Below are 17,518 nucleotides of genomic sequence, written 5' to 3'. Positions count from 1 at the left end.
GATGCTAGATGGGTTTTGTGTGTGTGTGTATACCATTTTCTTGCATTAAAAAAAAAAAATCAAGTCACTGGGCCAAAATATCATCAGTGTCTGGAACACCTTAGAAATTGTGTTATGTATTGTGATATTGTCTTAATTCTTCTTTCTCAGTCATGGAAGTTACTTTTTCCTGATTGGGTTTCCACCCACAGTCAGGAAACAATGGTTTACCACATCCATCATTTCTGTCTGCACATTATCATGTTTCGAAGTTTTCCCCAATTAATCCTCTGGAAGCTAGAATCACTCACAGTTATAATCCTGTTATGCCTTCTTTATTTCATGATGTGCTTGTTATTTCACATCCATCCTTCAGCGATCTGTAACATAGTGCTATTATCAGCTCTTAAGTCTTTAAAAGCCTCTTATCTACCATTTTGACTAAGACTGATTCACTGCACTTTGTTGAAAATCGATCATTTTGGATTAAAAAAAAAAAAAACTATCCCGTGTATTTGTTCTGGCTACTTTTGCATAATTTCCTTTTTTTTTTTTCCATTTAATCAATCTGCCAAGCTAGTTTGCTTTCTCCCTTTTGGCTTCCTTTCTCTTTCCCTTTTTAAGAATTGTCTCTCTCTTCATTTCTCCTTTCCTCTTTGGGTAATGCCTCTGGAAGGAAAAAGCCAGTTGCAGGAGGCAGTGGAATAAATTCTTTAGAACCAGGCTAGACACTTACTCCCATTTCTCTTTTTATAAAATGAGAGAGAATGTCCCTTTCCTTGATGACCCTCCTTATAAGCAGTTTCTAGGATGAAAGCTTCATGATTTGACTATTGGGCATTTAAAAAAATATTTATGTATGTATTTATATTTGGCTGCGCTGGGTCTTTGTTGCTATGTGTAGGCTTTTCTCTAGTTGCAGTGAGCACAGGCTGCTCTCTATTGGGATGTGCGGGCTGCTCACTGCAGTGGCTTCTCTTGTCCTGGTGCACAGGCTCTGGGGCACTGGGGCTTCAGGAGTTGTGGCTCCTGGGTTCTAGTGCTTGGGCTCAGTATTTGTGGCGTCTGGGCTTAGATGCTTCATGCCATGTGGGATCTTTCAGGACCAGGAATGGAACCCATGTCCCCTGCACTGGCAGGCAGATTCTTATCCACTGCACCACCAGGGAAGTCTAACTGGCAGGCATTTTGCAGGCATTATAACAGGCTTCTTATTTATAGCCTCAACCTCCTCTGTGTACTAGTTTTCCCAGGTGAACTCAATCTGAAACACCAGAGTTCTTTTGGACATACTAACATTGTCTTTTCTTCTCCTAGGTACTGACTTTAGCATAAATAGCTTACCTCTGCCTCGGAAAGCCCATCACGACTGGGCCCTTTTTCATGAAGAGTCTCCAAAAAATAATTATAAGCTCTTTCACCAGCCAGTAATCACCTTGTTCAACTACACCGCCACCTTCAGCCGGCATTCCCACCTGCCACTAACCACCCAGTACTTGGAGGGCACGGAAGTCCTGACGTCCCTCCAATACCTGGTCCCCTTGCGGTCTAAAAACAACCTCCGGAAGATCCTTGCTCCCCTGGTGTATGTACAGTCCGACTGTGACCCGCCCTCAGACAGGGACAGTTATGTTCGAGAGCTGATGACATACATTGAGGTCGATTCCTACGGCGAGTGTCTGCGAAACAAACCTCTCCCTCCACAGTTGAGCAATCCAGCCTCTATGGACGCAGATGGCTTTTACAGGATCCTCGCCCAGTATAAGTTTATCCTTGCTTTTGAGAATGCGGTGTGTGATGATTACATCACCGAGAAGTTCTGGAGACCTCTGAAACTGGGGGTCGTCCCTGTTTATTACGGATCCCCCAGCATCGCAGACTGGCTTCCAAGTAATAGAAGCGCTATCCTGGTATCAGAATTTTCTCACCCTAGAGAACTGGCAAGTTACATCAGAGCACTGGATCAGGATGACAGACGCTACCAGGCCTACATAGAATGGAAGCTGAAGGGTGAGATCTCAAATCAGCGACTTCTCACCACGCTCAGGGAACGGAAATGGGGGGTGCAGGACATTAAGCAGGACAACTACATCGACGCATTTGAGTGTATGGTGTGCACCAAGGTGTGGGATAACATTAGGCTCCAGGAAAAGGTAAGTGAGCCCAGGTTTGGCAGAGAGGTGCTGGGATGGCCGTCTTGATGTTCTCCGCTGCTCTGCATTCTTCTGTTGCAGCTGCCTTATCACTGGTCCTCACTTTTATCAGAGAGGCCAGGTTCTGCGGGAAGGGTGGATATTTCATTTCTATTTGAGGAGTGCCATGAAGTTTGCTAGTCTGTCCTGAAGGCTTTAAATTCTACTTTATTGTTTCTTCTGGAGGATACCACACTACAGGTGCTGGGCAGTGATGCATGGAAGCTGCAGGGGAGGCATGAAGGCCAAAAAAGTTTAAAAAATGGGAAGTTCTGAATCTCATCCACATTTTCAGTCCTTCAACCCAGTGGTCCCCAGCCTTTTTGCACCAGAGACCAGTTTCATGGAAGACAGTTTTTTCATGGACCAGGGGACAGCGAGGGGAATGTTTTGGGAAGACTCAAGTGCATTATATTTATTGTGCACTTTATTGCAGTTATTATTGCATTGTAATATATAATGAAATAGTCATACAACTCACCGTAATTCAGAATCAGTGGGAGCCCTGAGCTTGTTTTCCTGCAACTAGAAAACATCTGAGGGTGACAGGAGACAGTAGCAGCCACTCCCCAGGGCTAGCAGCACCACTTCAGCTCCACCTCAGATCATCAGGCATTAGGTTCTTACAAGGGGCACCCAACCTAGATCCCTTGCAGGTGCAGTTTGCAGTAGGGTTTGCGCTCCTATGAGAATCTAATGCCAGTTGAGTTGGTCTAGTCAAGTGCCGAATCGCTTCAGTTGTATCTGACTCTTTGCGACCCTGTGAACCATAGGCCAGGCTCCTCTGTCCATGGGATTCTCCAGGCAAAATTACTGGAGTGGGTTGCAATGCCTGCCTCCAGGGGATCTTTCTGACCCAGAGATCAAACCTGTGTCTCCTGCATTGGCAAGCGGGTTCTTTACCGCTAGTGCCACCTGAGGGTCTAGTCAAGAGCTGACCTAAATTTGGGTTTGCAGAACTTCTCTGGTAGTCCAGTGGCTAAGACTCTGCCTTCCATTACAGAGGTGAGGGTTCCACCCCTGGCCAGGGAACTGAGACCCCACATGCCACGGGGTGTGGCCATAAAAGAGAAAAAGAAAGGTCTGTGTTGTTACTGTTACGTTTAGTGCTCTGCAGCTTCAAATTATTCCAGTATTTATAATTAGAGTAATCAATAATTAAATATTATCATTATTAACTCTGATGATTACCTGTACTTACAGTGGGACCTGGCACTAAGTGGTTTTTCTCAGCCTTTCCCCCCCACCCTCAGCTTTTGTCAGGTCCTGTATGGATGGGTCACGGGGAGGTCTCCCTTCTCTTGCGCCTCCATTAGCAGTAAACTGCTGTTGCTTGTTGCTCAGCGATTGGCCCGTGGCGTGGGCAGGGTGGGTTCTTTGTTTTCTCGGCAGCATCAGGCTTAGATTTTTGCATTCCTGGAACTCAGGAGTGAAGCTTTCTCAGTGTTCTTGCCTCTCCTTCAAGCCAGACTCTGCCTTGCATCTGTGGTTGGTTTGGATGGAAGAGAGTTCTGTGTCCCTTCAGGGGTAGGTGACCTCTGGTATCATGGTGGGATCCTAGGTCCAGATTGGTTTCCAGCCTCCCCCCAGACCATGAGACAGGTGAATTTTGTATGGGGGAGTGGTAGCTTTTCATCCCTTGGATCCGAAGATAAAAGGTTAGCTCCTGCTTCCTCAGTGTCGTAAGGCTTCTTCTCTTTGTGAGGGAAGGTTCTGGGGAGATGGAAGGGGCTTCCTGACGTCCCCCTCCCTGCCCTGGGCCAAAGAAGGAGGCTGTTTCCAGTGTTTTGCCCTGGCCCCAGTCTTCTTCCTGGGCATCTGATGGAGGTACATGGAAAAAGCTTGTGGGGCCTCCCTGCTGGTTCAGTGGTTAAGAATCTGCCTTGCGGTACCAAGGACGTGAGTTTGATCCCTGGTCTGGGAACTAAGATCCCACATTCCGTGGAGCAACCAAGCCCATGTGCCCCAGTTACTGAGCCTGCGTGCAACTAAGACCCAATGTTGCCAAATAAATAATATTTTTTTTTTTTTTAAAGAAAAGAGCTTTTGAGTAAGTTTGATCTCTTTTTTGGTGTAACCCAGCTATTCCAAACTAACATGGTAGCCCATACCTATAAGGATTTGTTAAAATTTTAGTTGATTTCTTGTTACCTACTTTGTGGTAGCCACCTCTTTCTCCTGTGTTCTGCAAAAGGTGAAATTGATCCTGTGTATATCTTTCCTGGAAAAAACATGTCACTTTGGGATTCAGTTCACTTGGTTGTTGTGTGATCTTGGTACCCTGACGAACTCAAGAAGAGTTACGAATTTGTAGATTATCTGACTTTTTCCTTATTGTTAAAATAGGAGCCATGTTCTCCTTGGAAGCAAAATATTTATTAATTGTAGTTTAGAAACAACTTGTTTTTCTGCCCAGGACTTCCGCTGGAAAGGCAATTTGGGATGCTGAAAGTTAGTTACTACTAAACATGCCATAACTATTTCATCAGACACACTTTCTTCAGGTCACACTATGAAACATTTCTGGAAGAACACTAGAGTTAAAAGAGTCCATTTCACAAGATTCCTTTCTCTGTGATGTCACCTTAAATGGGACTTTATCCTACACAACTGGAAGAACTCTCGAGTGGGCAGACAGGGAAAGAGTACTACGACTGACTTTCTCCTGTAGACAGTTACGCAAGGTCAGGGTTGGGAAGGCCACTGAAGGTGGTGTGGTCAGTACAGATGAAACTGATGTTTCAAATGTCACGACCAAGTCATCTGCTAATTTATGTTACATTTCCAGGGCTGGCGATTTCACCATTTTTTTAGGGTAGCAAATCTTATCTTTTGTTAAGTTTCTACAGTTATACCAGTCTTTGTATTGAACCAAGACTTCCCCTTCTATAGTTTTTTCTTAGCTTCCCACGTCTGACTATAATGCAATGACATACAGCTTTGCATGTGTGACCATCAGTCAGGAAAGATGAGCAATGGCCTTTCCAAAGCTGTTTTGTAGTAGTCGATTGGGGTCCTCCTTATTTGATTGTGGTCTTGCTCCAAATACAGTCTCTCCCCAACCATGAATTCTGGTTGTAGTAACCCCACGTTTGAACCTGCATCTATTCCTTTGAACTTTGAGTTGGTATTTATTTATTTGGCTATGCCGGGTCTTAGTTGCAGCATGCAAGAAGGACCTTCATTGTGGCATGTGGGACCTTTAATTGTGGCATGTGGCATCTAGTCCCTGATCAGGGATCGAGCCCAGGAGCATAGAGTCTTAGCCATTAGACCATCAGGGAAGTCACTGGATGGGTATTGAGACTCCCCAGATTGTAAGTCTTAGCATTTTCTTGTGGTTTGTCATTTGGATTCCTGTTCTGGTTTTCTGTGCTCAATTTAGTCTTGGTAAAGAATCCTTACTCTTGTTCCAGGCTCTTGGAAGCCAAACTCCATGACCATCTGTGAGTAGTTATCAAGAGGAGAGAGAATTTAGGCAACCCTATCCTTCATGCTCTACCAAACAAGTTAGTTCACTCTTCCGTTTGTAATCTCTTTAGATGCTTTAAAACAAGCTTTATGTTCACTCAGAGTCACCTCTTTTATAGGCTAAACATCTCTAGTATATTTCAGATTGGTTTTTCTGCTCTGCTTTCTAAATTTGGTATGGACGAAGAGTAATCATTGCAGACCTGACTATTATCGACTCTAATATCTTCACATGAAAATTTTTTTTTAGGACTTCCCGGGTGGTTCAGTGGTTAAGACTGTGCTTCCAATGCAGAGGGTGTGGGTTTTTTCCCTGGTTGAGGAACTAAGATCCCACATGCCGCATGGTGTGGCCAAAAGATAAAAAGAATTTTTAAGAAAAAGGTATACAGGTACAAGTATATCTTGTACTTGTATCAGATAGTTCTGCAAAGTTAGTTCAAAACAAAGCAATCTTCTATTTCTTTTTCCTTTTCTCCTTCCCTAGAAGGCAGCCACTTGCCACCAGCCACGTGCTGTGCTCAGGCGGGTCCTACTCCCTGGAGCCCCACGGGCTGAAGCCCACCAGGCTCCTCTGTCCATGGGATTTCCCAGGCAGGAATACTGGAGTGGGCTGCCGTGCCCTCCTCCAGGGGATCTTCCCAACTCATGGATCGAACCCCACGTCTTCTGCATTGGCAGGCAGATTCTTTACCACTGGCGCCACCTGGGAAGCCACTTACTACCATACTTAGCTAATTATTTTGGTTATTACTCAATGATTCTAAATAACATGCTCTTATACACAATTTTTTTTAATATCCACTGTTTATATGATCATGTAACTTATGTAGAGATGAACCATGTAGTATACTATGATTTATTTATTTCCCTTACCTGTACAGCTTTTGGTTTCCCTCGAGTTAATAATTGTCTTATTTCTTATTTGTTTATTTTTATTTTATTCTTTTACATAACTAATTCAATTCTTGTTGATTGTTTAAACCTCCTTTGAAGATGTTCAGCTATACCAGGCATTCAAATCATTTCATCTTGTTGAATAAATCTCTCCTGGAGCCTTGTGACATATATTAGGTACATCTGGTTGCCCTCTACACTGTGTAGAGACCACCCTGAGATCTCCCTTCTTTAGCATTTTGGGAATTGCCTTTCCTGTCTTTTTCTTTTATGTTGACACCTCTGTTTCATGTATGTTTTTCTCCTTTTCTCTTAACTTTCTTTCTTTGTATTTGGTTGATTGTACCCTGATCCTAAAAGGTGATGCTGTGAAAATGCTGCACTCAATATGCCAGCATATTTGGAAAATTCAGCAGTGGCCACAGAACTGGAAAAGATCAGTTTTCGTTTCAATCCCAAAGAAAGGCAATGCCGAAGAATGTACAAACCACCACACAAATGTACTCCTCTCACACACGAGCAAAGTAATGCTCAAAATTCTCCAAGCCAGGCTTCAATAGTACATGAACTGTGAACCTCCAGATGTTCAAGCTGGATTTAGAAAAGGCAGAGGAACCAGAGATCAAATTGCCAACATCTGTTAGATCATCAAAAAAGCAAAAGAGTTCCAGAAAAACGTCTACTTCTGCATTATTGACTACACCAAAGCTTTGACTGTGTGGATTATAACAAACTGTGGAAAATTCTTCAAGAGATGGGAATACCAGACCACCTGACCTGCCTCCTGAGAAATCTGTATGCAGGTCCAGAAGCAACAGTTAGAACTGGACATGGAACAACAGACTGGTTCCAAATCGGGAAAGGAGTACGTCAAGGCTGTATATTGTCACCCTGCTTATTTAACTTAAATGCAGAGTACATCATGAGACATGCTGGGCTGGATGAAGCACAAGCTGAAATCAAGATTGCTGGGAGAAATATCAATAACCGCAGATATGCATATGACTTCACCCTTATGGCAGAAAGTGAAGATGAACTAAAGAGCGTCTTGATGAAAGTGAAAGAGGAGAGTGGAAAAGCTGGCTTACAAGTCAACATTCAAAAAACAAAGATCATGGCATCTGGTCCCATCATGGCAAATAGATGGGGAACAAGGGAAACAGTGAGAGACTTTATGTTTTGGGGCTCCAAAATCACTTCAGATAGTGACTGCAGCCATGAAATTAAAAGACGCTTACTCCTTGGAAGAAAAGCTATGACCAACCTAGATAGCATATTAAAAAGCAGAGACATTACTTTGCCAACAAAAGTCCATCTAGTCAAAGCTATGTTTTTTCCAGTAGTCATGCATGGATGTAAGAGTTGGACCATAAAGAAAGCTGAGGGCCAAAGAATTAATGCTTTTGAACTGTGGTGTTGGAGAAGACTCTTGGGAGTTCCTGGGACTGCAAGGAGTTTGAACCAATCAATCCTAAAGGAAATCAGTCCTGAATATCCATTGGAAGGACTGATACTGAAGCTGAAACTCCAGTACTTTGGCCACCTGATGAGAAGAACTGACTCATTTTAAAAGACTGTGATGCTGGGAAAGATTGAAGGCAGGAGGAGAAGAGGGTGACAGAGGATGAGATGGTTGGATGGCATCACCGACTTGATGGACATGAGTTTGAGTAAGCTCCAGGAGTTGGTGATGGACAGGGAGGCCTGGTGTGCTGCCGTCAGTGGGGTCACAAAGAGTCAGACACGACTGAGTGGCTGAACTGAACTGATCCTCAGCTTCTTGACAAAGGATGTATGGGAGATGTCTGAAATGTCTTTATTCGATTCTAACATTTAAGCTATAGTTTAGCTGAATTGTAAACTACTAAAATGGACATTAGTGGTTTTTTTGTTTTTTCAGAATTTTGAAGGCATTTTGTTATTGGCTTTCTTTAAATTTTTTTTTTTAACTTTTGAAAGGATTACAGATTGTTAGAAGGTTTGCAAAGATAGTGCAGAGTGCCAGAATTCTTTTCTAATGTTAATACTTTACATAGCCACGCACATTTGTCAACATTGAGAAACCAATATCAACTGTTACTACTACAATGAACTGCAGTACAGACTTGAGTCCTATTTCTCCAGCTTCTACACTCACATCCTTTGTCTGTTCCAGGATCGGATCCAGGATACCAGATTGTAGTTACTCCTCATGTCACCTTAGACGCCTTCAGTTTGTGACAACTGTGCCACCTTTCCTTGTTTTTTTAATAACTGACATTTTTGAAGAAGACTGGTCAGTATATTCTGCAGAATGTTCCTCTATAGAGTTTCTGATGTTTTCTCATGTTGAGACTTGGGTTTTGGATTTGGGAGAATAAGAGGACAGAGGTGAAAAGGCCCTTCTCATTGTATCATGTCAGAGGATGAGTGATATCAACATGATGTTTTACTGGTGATGCTCTCTGTGATCACCTGCTTAAGGTGGTGTCTGCTAGGTTTTTCCTCTCTGAAGTCACTAATTTTCTCTTTACACTGAGCGAGTCAGTAAATCCAGCCCACAGTCAAAGAGAAGGGAATTAAGCTTCACCTCCTTGGGGGAGGAATATAAACTAATTTGAGGATATATATATATATTTATATTTTTTAAATTAATTAATTATTTGGCTGCACTGGGTTGCCACACATGGGGTCTTTGATCTTCATTGCAGCATGCAGAATCTTTAGTTATGGCAGGTGGGATCTAGTTCCCTGACCAGGGGTTGAACCCAGGCCTCTTGCATTGGGAGAATGGCGTCTTAGCCACGGGACCACCAGGGAAGTCCCTGGACATATGTTGAAACCACCACAGTAATTAGTAAATATCTGGGGGGAGATGTTTCGAGGCTGTGCAACTCTTCTTTTTCTCCTTAAAGTTGTACTTACTAGTGTTAATACTCATCGATGAATTTCACCACTGCTTTTTAACTTCTTGTGTTACTGTCCAGACATCCAAAACCATCCTAACTTCTGACCTTCCGAATTGATCTTTCCATTTTAGGAAGTTTGTGGAATCCCTTCCTTTTCATCTGTGTTGTAAAACTCCATAAAAATGTGCTTTGTCCTGAGGGTGTTGCTGAATGGATTGAAGGACTGCATGAGACCACCTGTGAAACCCGCCTAGCAGAGCATCTAGTGCATGTGTGTTTTGAGTGCTCCGTCATTGCCATGTCTGACTCTTTGAGACCCCGTAGACTGTAGCCCACCAGGCCTCTCTGTCCACAGGATTTCTCAGGCAAGAGGACTGGAGTGGGTTACTATTTCCTCCTCCAGGGGATCTTCCCGAGCTAGGGATCAAACCCACACCTCTTGCATCTCCTGCATTGGCTGGCTAATTCTTTACCACTGAGCCACCTGGGAAGCCCATCTAGTCCACAGGATATTCTCAATAAACGTTAGATACTTTCTTTCTCCTTTTAACTCTTCAGCAGTGTAACTATGGAGACTCCATGGAATGAAGGTACTTGCTTTCGGTACTGAGGGAACATGAGACTTGTGCTAACTTACGTTTTTCATTCTCCCCTCTTTCTCTCAATGCAGGGCTTACCACCCAAAAGATGGCAGGCAGACGTGACCCACCTGAGCTGCCCAGAGCCTGCAGTGTTTGCTTTCTCACCGCTGGCCCCACGTCGGCGCTCCTTGCGAGAGATGTGGATACCAAGCTTCCAGCAATCCAAGAGAGAAGCCCGGGCACTCAGGTGGCTGGTTGATAGGAATCAAAACTTTTCAACTCAAGAGTTTTGGGCCCTAGTATTCAAGGACTAATATCCAAAAAGGATTAGTTTTACTCTCTAGGTTGCCTTACTGTTTGAATATAATAGCTGCTTTGTTGATGCTCCATTAGGATGAGAATAAATGGTTGCAGTACTCAAGTGAGCTCCGTCCGATGATAGATATGAATTACCCTTAGAGGTCGCTTCTCTATTTTTTATACTGAAAAGAAAAAGCAAGTATTGGGTTGGCCAAAAAGTTTGTTTAGGTTTTTCCATACCATCTTATGGAAAAACCTGAATGAGCTTAACATTTCTTACCAAATACTAGTCACCTTCAGACTGCATGTCTGGACACATGTCCTTGCTGTCCTGTGTGAAAATTCACCTGCTGCAGAGTGAATGTTTTCTTTGCTGCGAGGAGCGAGGTCCTGAAAAGAAGGCAGGGGTGTATAGCTGTGGGTTCCTCCACTCCCCTCGCTGTCTGCATCGATTGGTATTTGGCAAGCCCGGTGTCCTGACGCTGAGCGTGAACAGGAAATGCGTTAGAACTTGGCAGTGAGAGGAGCCAGCTGTTGATTTCCAGGGCCGTGAGTGTGTCGTGAAGGCTGCGTGAGGTTGATCCACTGTCGCCTCAAGTCTACAGTACGTAGCGCGTCTCCATCTCCCCCATGCTCTCAGCATCCCTCACACCTTTCTTATCTCCGCTTTGCCCTGTATCCTCCCCAGTTCCTTTTGTGAAGTCATGCCTCCTCTTCGGATATTCTGAGTGATGAGTTCCCCGAGGTCCCATGTCCCACTGAGCAGAATAGTACCTCGAATCCTATGAGCTGGGCTGGATGGTCTGTGTGTTTGGATCGTGGTGAGAGCGCGTGCCTGCCAGAACTCCCGTGGTGTGGAAGCTGACTTGTCTTAGGGAGATGTACAACCTGGGGTGGGCAGCCCTTCATTTTGGGAGCATCCCCCGTCATTTCTGACCCTGTCACAGAGGACTTTCAGCTGTCTTGTCTGGAGCTTCTGCTGGAGCTTCATGAAAGATGGGGAGAAAACATGAGTTCCCATTCTCTTTTCTTGGGAGCCTGGGAAGTCTTCTAGATGACACTTGAGCCTGTTGCCACTTGCCGTGTGATGGCTTTGTAGCGGAAAGACGTAAGCTCCAGAGGACAGGAAGGGTCCTGGTACTCATGTGCCTGCCGTGGGACAAGGAGGAAGCTGAGGAAGGCACCCTTGACACTAGCTGCCCATTTATCACAGGCCGGTGTCTTTCAGTGCCTGCCAAGGGCATCTCCTCTTCGCAGGTCTGTCTCTGGCTATGCCAGAGAAATAAGGATGAAACCAGAACATTCTTTTAGAGGCAAGAAGCGTCACAGGGCTTCTCGCCTAGGACTGGGTTCTTTCCATCCCAGCTCTGCCATTAACTAAATATTTTGAACAAACCTCTTGACCTCCCTGGGCCTTCGTTTTTGTGCCTAAGAAGAACACATAATTCTTATGTCAGCATAGATCTTTAGTTCCTTCTGATTACAGAAATGAAAATTCTTGAGAAACTCAGAGGGAATATGGAATGATGAGCTGTGACTCTAGAGTAAGAAAAACCTGATTATAGTCCCCCCTCTTCGATGTACCATCTTTATTACCTTGGCCAAGTTATTTGGTCTTTTAAATCTTTGGTTTGCTCATGTGTTATGTTTGCTCTCTGTGCAGTTGTTGTGATAATTAAATAAGTTTGTGTTCATGGAACTTCCCTGGTGGTCCAGTGGTTCAGCTCCGCGCTTCCAATGCAAAGAGTGCAGGTTCAATCCCTAGTCCTACGTGCTATGCAGCCAAAAAGTAAAAATAAATAAATAGATACTGTAAAACAGACAAATAAATAAATACGTAAATAAGCTTGGGAGGTTATACAGCCAGCTCCGATAGGCCATTATGATACTTGGAACTTTACTATTACAAAATCCTTAATTTTAAAAAAACTGATTGAGTAGGTAATTAAAGATTTTAGAGACCATCAATGAAGGTAGCAAGTGACATTAATGGTTTTAAAGCAAGAGCATTATCCCAGGAGCCTCACATAAATCGCTTCTTATATATACAGAGTAAACTACAATAGAGCAAGTTTACTTAATGGTGTTCTTGATGAAGTAATAAAAATGACTAATTTTATAAAACCTTGACCTTTGAGTATACGTCTTTTTAATATTCTGTGTGACAAAATGGGGCGTATGTATAAAACGCGTTTGCTGTACACCAATGCACAGCAGGAATCTCAAAGAAAAGCACTTGTGTAATTGTTCGAGTTGTGAACTGAACTTTTCTGCAGAAAACCGTTTTTGCTTAAAAGAATGTCTGGCAAACTGTGGTTGTTCAGCGATGGATTTTTGTCAGTCATCTTCATGGGAATGTAGTGCGCCTATCACTTTAAGAGGCTTGATAGACTTTGTTGCCAATGATAAAACTTCAGCTTTCAAATGAAATAACTGCATTTGTATAATTTCTTTTTAGATTCCTCATATAAGAGATAGCATATGATATTTCTCTTTCTCTGTCTGATTTGCTTCACTCAGTTTGACATCTCTAGGTCCCTCCTCGGTGCTGCAAATGGCTTGATTTCTTTCTTTTTAATGGCTGAGAAATATTCCCTTGCATATATATACCACATTAAAACTTTAGAAAATGAATTTCTGTCACTTTGAATTTGACAGCTTCCTGATATTTGAGACTTTGTTTAGGAGGTTAACAGATGTTACTTCTGACATTGAATGGAAACAGAGATGATGATGTTTAAAGATGTTTTTAGTTTATTTCTTTGCTTTTATGATTCGAAGGAAAGAAGCAATAGTATTATATACTAGAGAGATAGGCATTTATTTTAAATAATTTTTTTTTGGTCGAAGGGTTCCATCAGTGAAAATGGAGTTTACAATGGATATTTTGAAAATGACAGATCACTTCAAAATTGGGGTGAGATAAAAGGTAATCAGAGGTTTCCATGTGGGAAATAAAGCCTTTGGTTTTTTTCAGTTGGGAAACCAGAAAAAAAAAGTTCAAAAAAACAAAAAATATTTTTAAAATATATTGAGGAAATTATCATTATTTGGGTCACTCAGAATGTCAGGCTGCCTGGAATTTATTACTTTACTCAATATTTTTTTTATTGTGCACTTAATATGTGCCAGACATTATTCTGGGCCAAGAGTCTACAGCAGTGAGTGAAAATGATAAAACCCTTGCTACAATTAGAGCTTACCTGCTAATTCTAGGAGTGGATAAAAATAGAAATGTCTTCAGAAAATACAAACCACTTCCAGGAAGTTTTTGTTTCTTTATTCTGTTAGAGTCCCATGAGATGGAGTTTACTTCCTGAATTTCTGCTACTCTATTTGAAACATGAGGTGTGATATAAACGGATTATATGGATAGGAGTGTATTAAATGTGCTATATTGACAAGATGGTTCAAAGTACTGAAGGTTAGATTTTGGAGTGAGTTGGGAAGTCTAGAAGCAAATCCTTTCTCTGTTCTTTTCATTTTTCACTCCATTGTTTTATTCCTGTTTCCTAGAAGAAGAGGCATTTGTTCTGCTGACGTTGTGTGATTTCCGGCAAGAATAAGAACTGACTTGGGAATGGCAGTTAACAGCATTAAGCTCACTGGGCAAGCAGTCCTGCGGTGTGGCTAAACTCCATCTGTTTACCTTCATGACAGGGGCTGGGGCAAGTCAATATTTACTTAGTTGCAGCGCCTGACAAAGTTTTGTCTTCCAGGCTGCATTCAGTCATCGTGTATATAACTCATACACCATTCATGAAAAGACTCATTTCACCACTGAAATAATAATATCTGCTAGTCTGAAAGAATGCAGGTCAGTTAGATGAACATCTTTAAGTAGTATAGTATAATCACAGATGTCTTCTACTTCCTGTTTTCATGGTTCAACCTCTCAGCTTCAGTATGTCTTTAGCCTGGAGGTGATGAAGTGGAAAGAAGAAAATGAAACACGTCTTCTCTGACACCTGCTCCCTGGTTTGTTTGTTTGTTTTTGCAGTAACTCTAGGGATGACACTGAAAATATATTTTGGTCATCTTTTTTCTTTAATTGAGCTATAATTGGTTTACAATTTATGTTAATTTCTGCTATATAACCAAGTGATTCAGTTATACATATATATTCTTTTTCATATTCTTTTCCATTATGGTTTATTACAGGATACTGAATACAGTTCTCTGTGCTATACAGTAGGACCTTATTGTTTATCCATTCTATATATAATAGTTTGCATCTGCTTATCCCAAATGACAAATCCCCTCTATCCCCTTCTTCGTGGCAACCTCCAGTCTGTTCTCTATGTCTGTGAGCCTGTTTCTGTCTTGTGAATAAGTTCATCTGTGTCATATTTAAATTCCATGTATAAGTCATATTGTAAAATACTTGTCTTTCTCTGACTTACTTCGCTTAATATGATAATCTCTAGGTCCATTCATGGTCCTGCAAATGGCAGTATTTCATTCTTTTTCATGGCTGAGTAATATTGTGTGTGTGTGTGTGTCTAATATCTTCCATCTTCTTTATCCATTCAGCTGTCAATGGACATTTAGATTGTTTCCATGTCTTAGCTATTGTAAATACTGCTGCTTTGGACATAAGGCTACATGTATCTTTTCAAATTATGTTTTTTTTTTCTGACTATAGCTCCAGAAGTGGGATTGCAAGATCATATGGCAACTCTATTTTTAGTTTGAGGAACCCTCATGCTGTTTTCCATAGTAGTGGCTGCATCAATAATGTAGGAGAGTTCCCTTGAGAAAAAAACATTTTTAAGGAAGATGGAAGCCCATTTTAAAAGAAATGTGCTTTTCCTTCACCTAAGATGGTGAGGCAGGACATCGTAATATATACATAGCTTATTAGTTCTGTGTCACTAGTAAGTGATGGATCCAGACTTCAAACCCAAGACTGTTTGTTCACGTCCTTTTTGCCATACTCTGTTTTGTCCCATGGCGGGACAGAGAGGTTGCTGCCGTTCTTTTCAGTGCCTTTGAAAAAAGAAAATATCCCACTGATATGGAAAAATCTAGTTCTACCCTTACGGCCTTTAAAATAGGTATTCTTTACTAGTGGAGGAGAGCTTGTGTCATTCTAGTAAGTCGGTCTGTTTCTTCTTCAGAAATGCTCTTGTGGGACTGGAGTTATAAGTAATTTGGTTTGTATGTATTGGGAAGTGAAACACTTGGGAAATCTCGTTGTTGTTGTGTTGCTGTTCGGACACTAAGTCGTGTCCGACTCTTTGCCACCCCATGGATGTAGCCCACCAGGCTCCTCTGACCATGGGATTCCTCAGGCAAGAATCCTGGAGTGGGCTGCCATTTCTTTCTCTAGGGGATCTTCCTGACCCAGGGATCAAACCCGCGTCTCGTGCATTGGCAGGTGGATTCTCTACCACTGAGTCATCTTGGAAGTCCACAGGAAAGCTCGTATGTTGGCCTTAAAACTTACTCCCATCTTTGGGAAGGCCTCAGTTTGCTGGTATCGTGCCTGATTTGTTAGAAGAGGCTCATGCAACTCTGTCGACATGAGTCCTTTCTCTTTCCTGTGAGAACTGACAGAGCAAAGCTCTCAAAAATGATGATGTATTTACACAAACATCAAAAACTCAGAACAAATAGTTTGGATCTTGTAAGTGACACCATTGTAAACCATGATCATGGGGAAGGAAAACCAGCTTTAAGGATGAAAGAAAAGAGCTTATGATGTCCTTTCCTGTGTCCTGTTTATTATGCCCAGCTCCACTCTTCCCATACAAGTCGCCCATCTAAGAAACAAAGGTACCATTCATCAAGGCTGTGCTTTTTCTAATTTGAGGCTTATCCAAAATTTCCTTTAGTTTTGCAATTATAGCGGATAATGTGGCTTCCCCCAAATTCTGCCCCCATCTTTCGGAAAAGCAATACCTCCAACTAAATTTTATAAGAGGCTTTCACATTTTCAAAAAGTGAGAGGGAATGCAGATGACCAGGAACAGATAGCATGGGTAATGAAGGAGAGGTGGTACATGCACTTTCAGAGGAGATGGCAAAAGAGCATCAAGCTGGTGAGACCAAATTGTACGGTGAAGCTGCCGCACATGGTCCTAGTTCCAAAGAAAAAGCCGTTCTACAGGTTTCTTTACAGAGGCCAGCATCTCCGTTTCGATTTCAGGAAATCCCCAAACAGGAAATGAGATGTTGCAGGCTTTGGGCTTTGGGGACAGACTCACGAGAGAGATAAATTTCAGCAGCCTAAAAACAGTTCTTCTTGGCTCCTGAGAACATGCAGCTGAGCCAAAGTGAACCCCACTTCCTCCTGCTGTCTGTAGCTTCCTCGAGTGCCTGGCATCTCAGCACCCATCACCCCAGAACCACTGTTCCCTACAGAGCCCACGTTCGTCCCCTCGACACGGGAATCTGCGCACCTTTCACAAGGCTGGAACAAACTGGAGGGTCGCTCGTGGGCATCTTTAGGAGAAAACAACCCCCAATCTCGTGTGGACTGGGAAGAGCCTGTTTTGGCAGGTGTGGGAGAGGGGCTGCCGTTGGACTCAGGGCTGAAGCAGTCTGACCTCAGCGCTGGCAGCCTCTGCAATGACCTTGGAAAAGACCTCGTGTTAACTTGATCAGAACCTCCAGACAAAACACGTGCGTTCAGCCAAACATTTGAATGTTTCCAACGTTTAGCTGTTCGCCATCACGTGAAGACAGTCTTCATGGCGCTAGACCTTTATTTGAACCTCAAAGAAAGCAGCTGCGAAAGGGTCCCTCTCTACTCCCATTCTCTCCTTTTCCAGCACCCCTGTAAACAAACTATGGGGGTATAGTTGGGCCACGCAGGTATATCAAGCTCTCATATGATTCACACATTACCTAGAATACAGTGGAGGTGGGTTTAGGTTAATTTGGAGATGACTGGAAAGTGGCCCTGAGCCTGGGACCTTGACCGTGTCGCCAGGACTTGCAGATCTTTCCCAATGCTGTTCTATGCATTGGGGCTTCACTGCTTCCCAGTGAAACCGAGAACATGATCTTGGGTAGTGCTCCCCTCACGTCTTGGGTTTAATGTGTCACGGATTTCTGCAGGGCATTGCCCAGTGGGATGACTGATTAATATGAGATCGTCATTAATTGTTTGATGCCTATTATATGGGATGGGAGGGTGGTTTCAGGGTAAATATAATTTGAGAATAGCCAGAGATGAGTGACAGCATTGCTTGTTTTCTCATCT

At 42.8% G+C, this 17,518-nt stretch overlaps 1 protein-coding gene across 1 annotated transcript in view; it reads left to right on the top strand.

Moving 5' to 3' along the window:
• The window catches only part of FUT10 (fucosyltransferase 10), a 74,334-nt gene extending 61,896 nt beyond the window's left edge, over positions 1 to 12,438 (top strand). Inside the window, exons 4-5 of the mRNA XM_043454279.1 lie at positions 1,297 to 2,132; positions 10,098 to 12,438. Of these exons, the coding sequence (XP_043310214.1) occupies positions 1,297 to 2,132; positions 10,098 to 10,322 (1,061 nt within the window). The 3' untranslated portion in view covers positions 10,323 to 12,438. The remainder of the gene's footprint in view (positions 1 to 1,296; positions 2,133 to 10,097) is intronic.
• Positions 12,439 to 17,518: the final 5,080 nt, after the last annotated feature.

The sequence above is a fragment of the Cervus canadensis genome, chromosome 31 (genome assembly GCF_019320065.1).
Source record: "Cervus canadensis isolate Bull #8, Minnesota chromosome 31, ASM1932006v1, whole genome shotgun sequence".
Classification (NCBI taxonomy): domain Eukaryota; kingdom Metazoa; phylum Chordata; class Mammalia; order Artiodactyla; family Cervidae; genus Cervus; species Cervus canadensis.
Note: the sequence above shows the minus strand (reverse complement) of the source record. Positions and strands in the feature narration are given on the sequence as shown.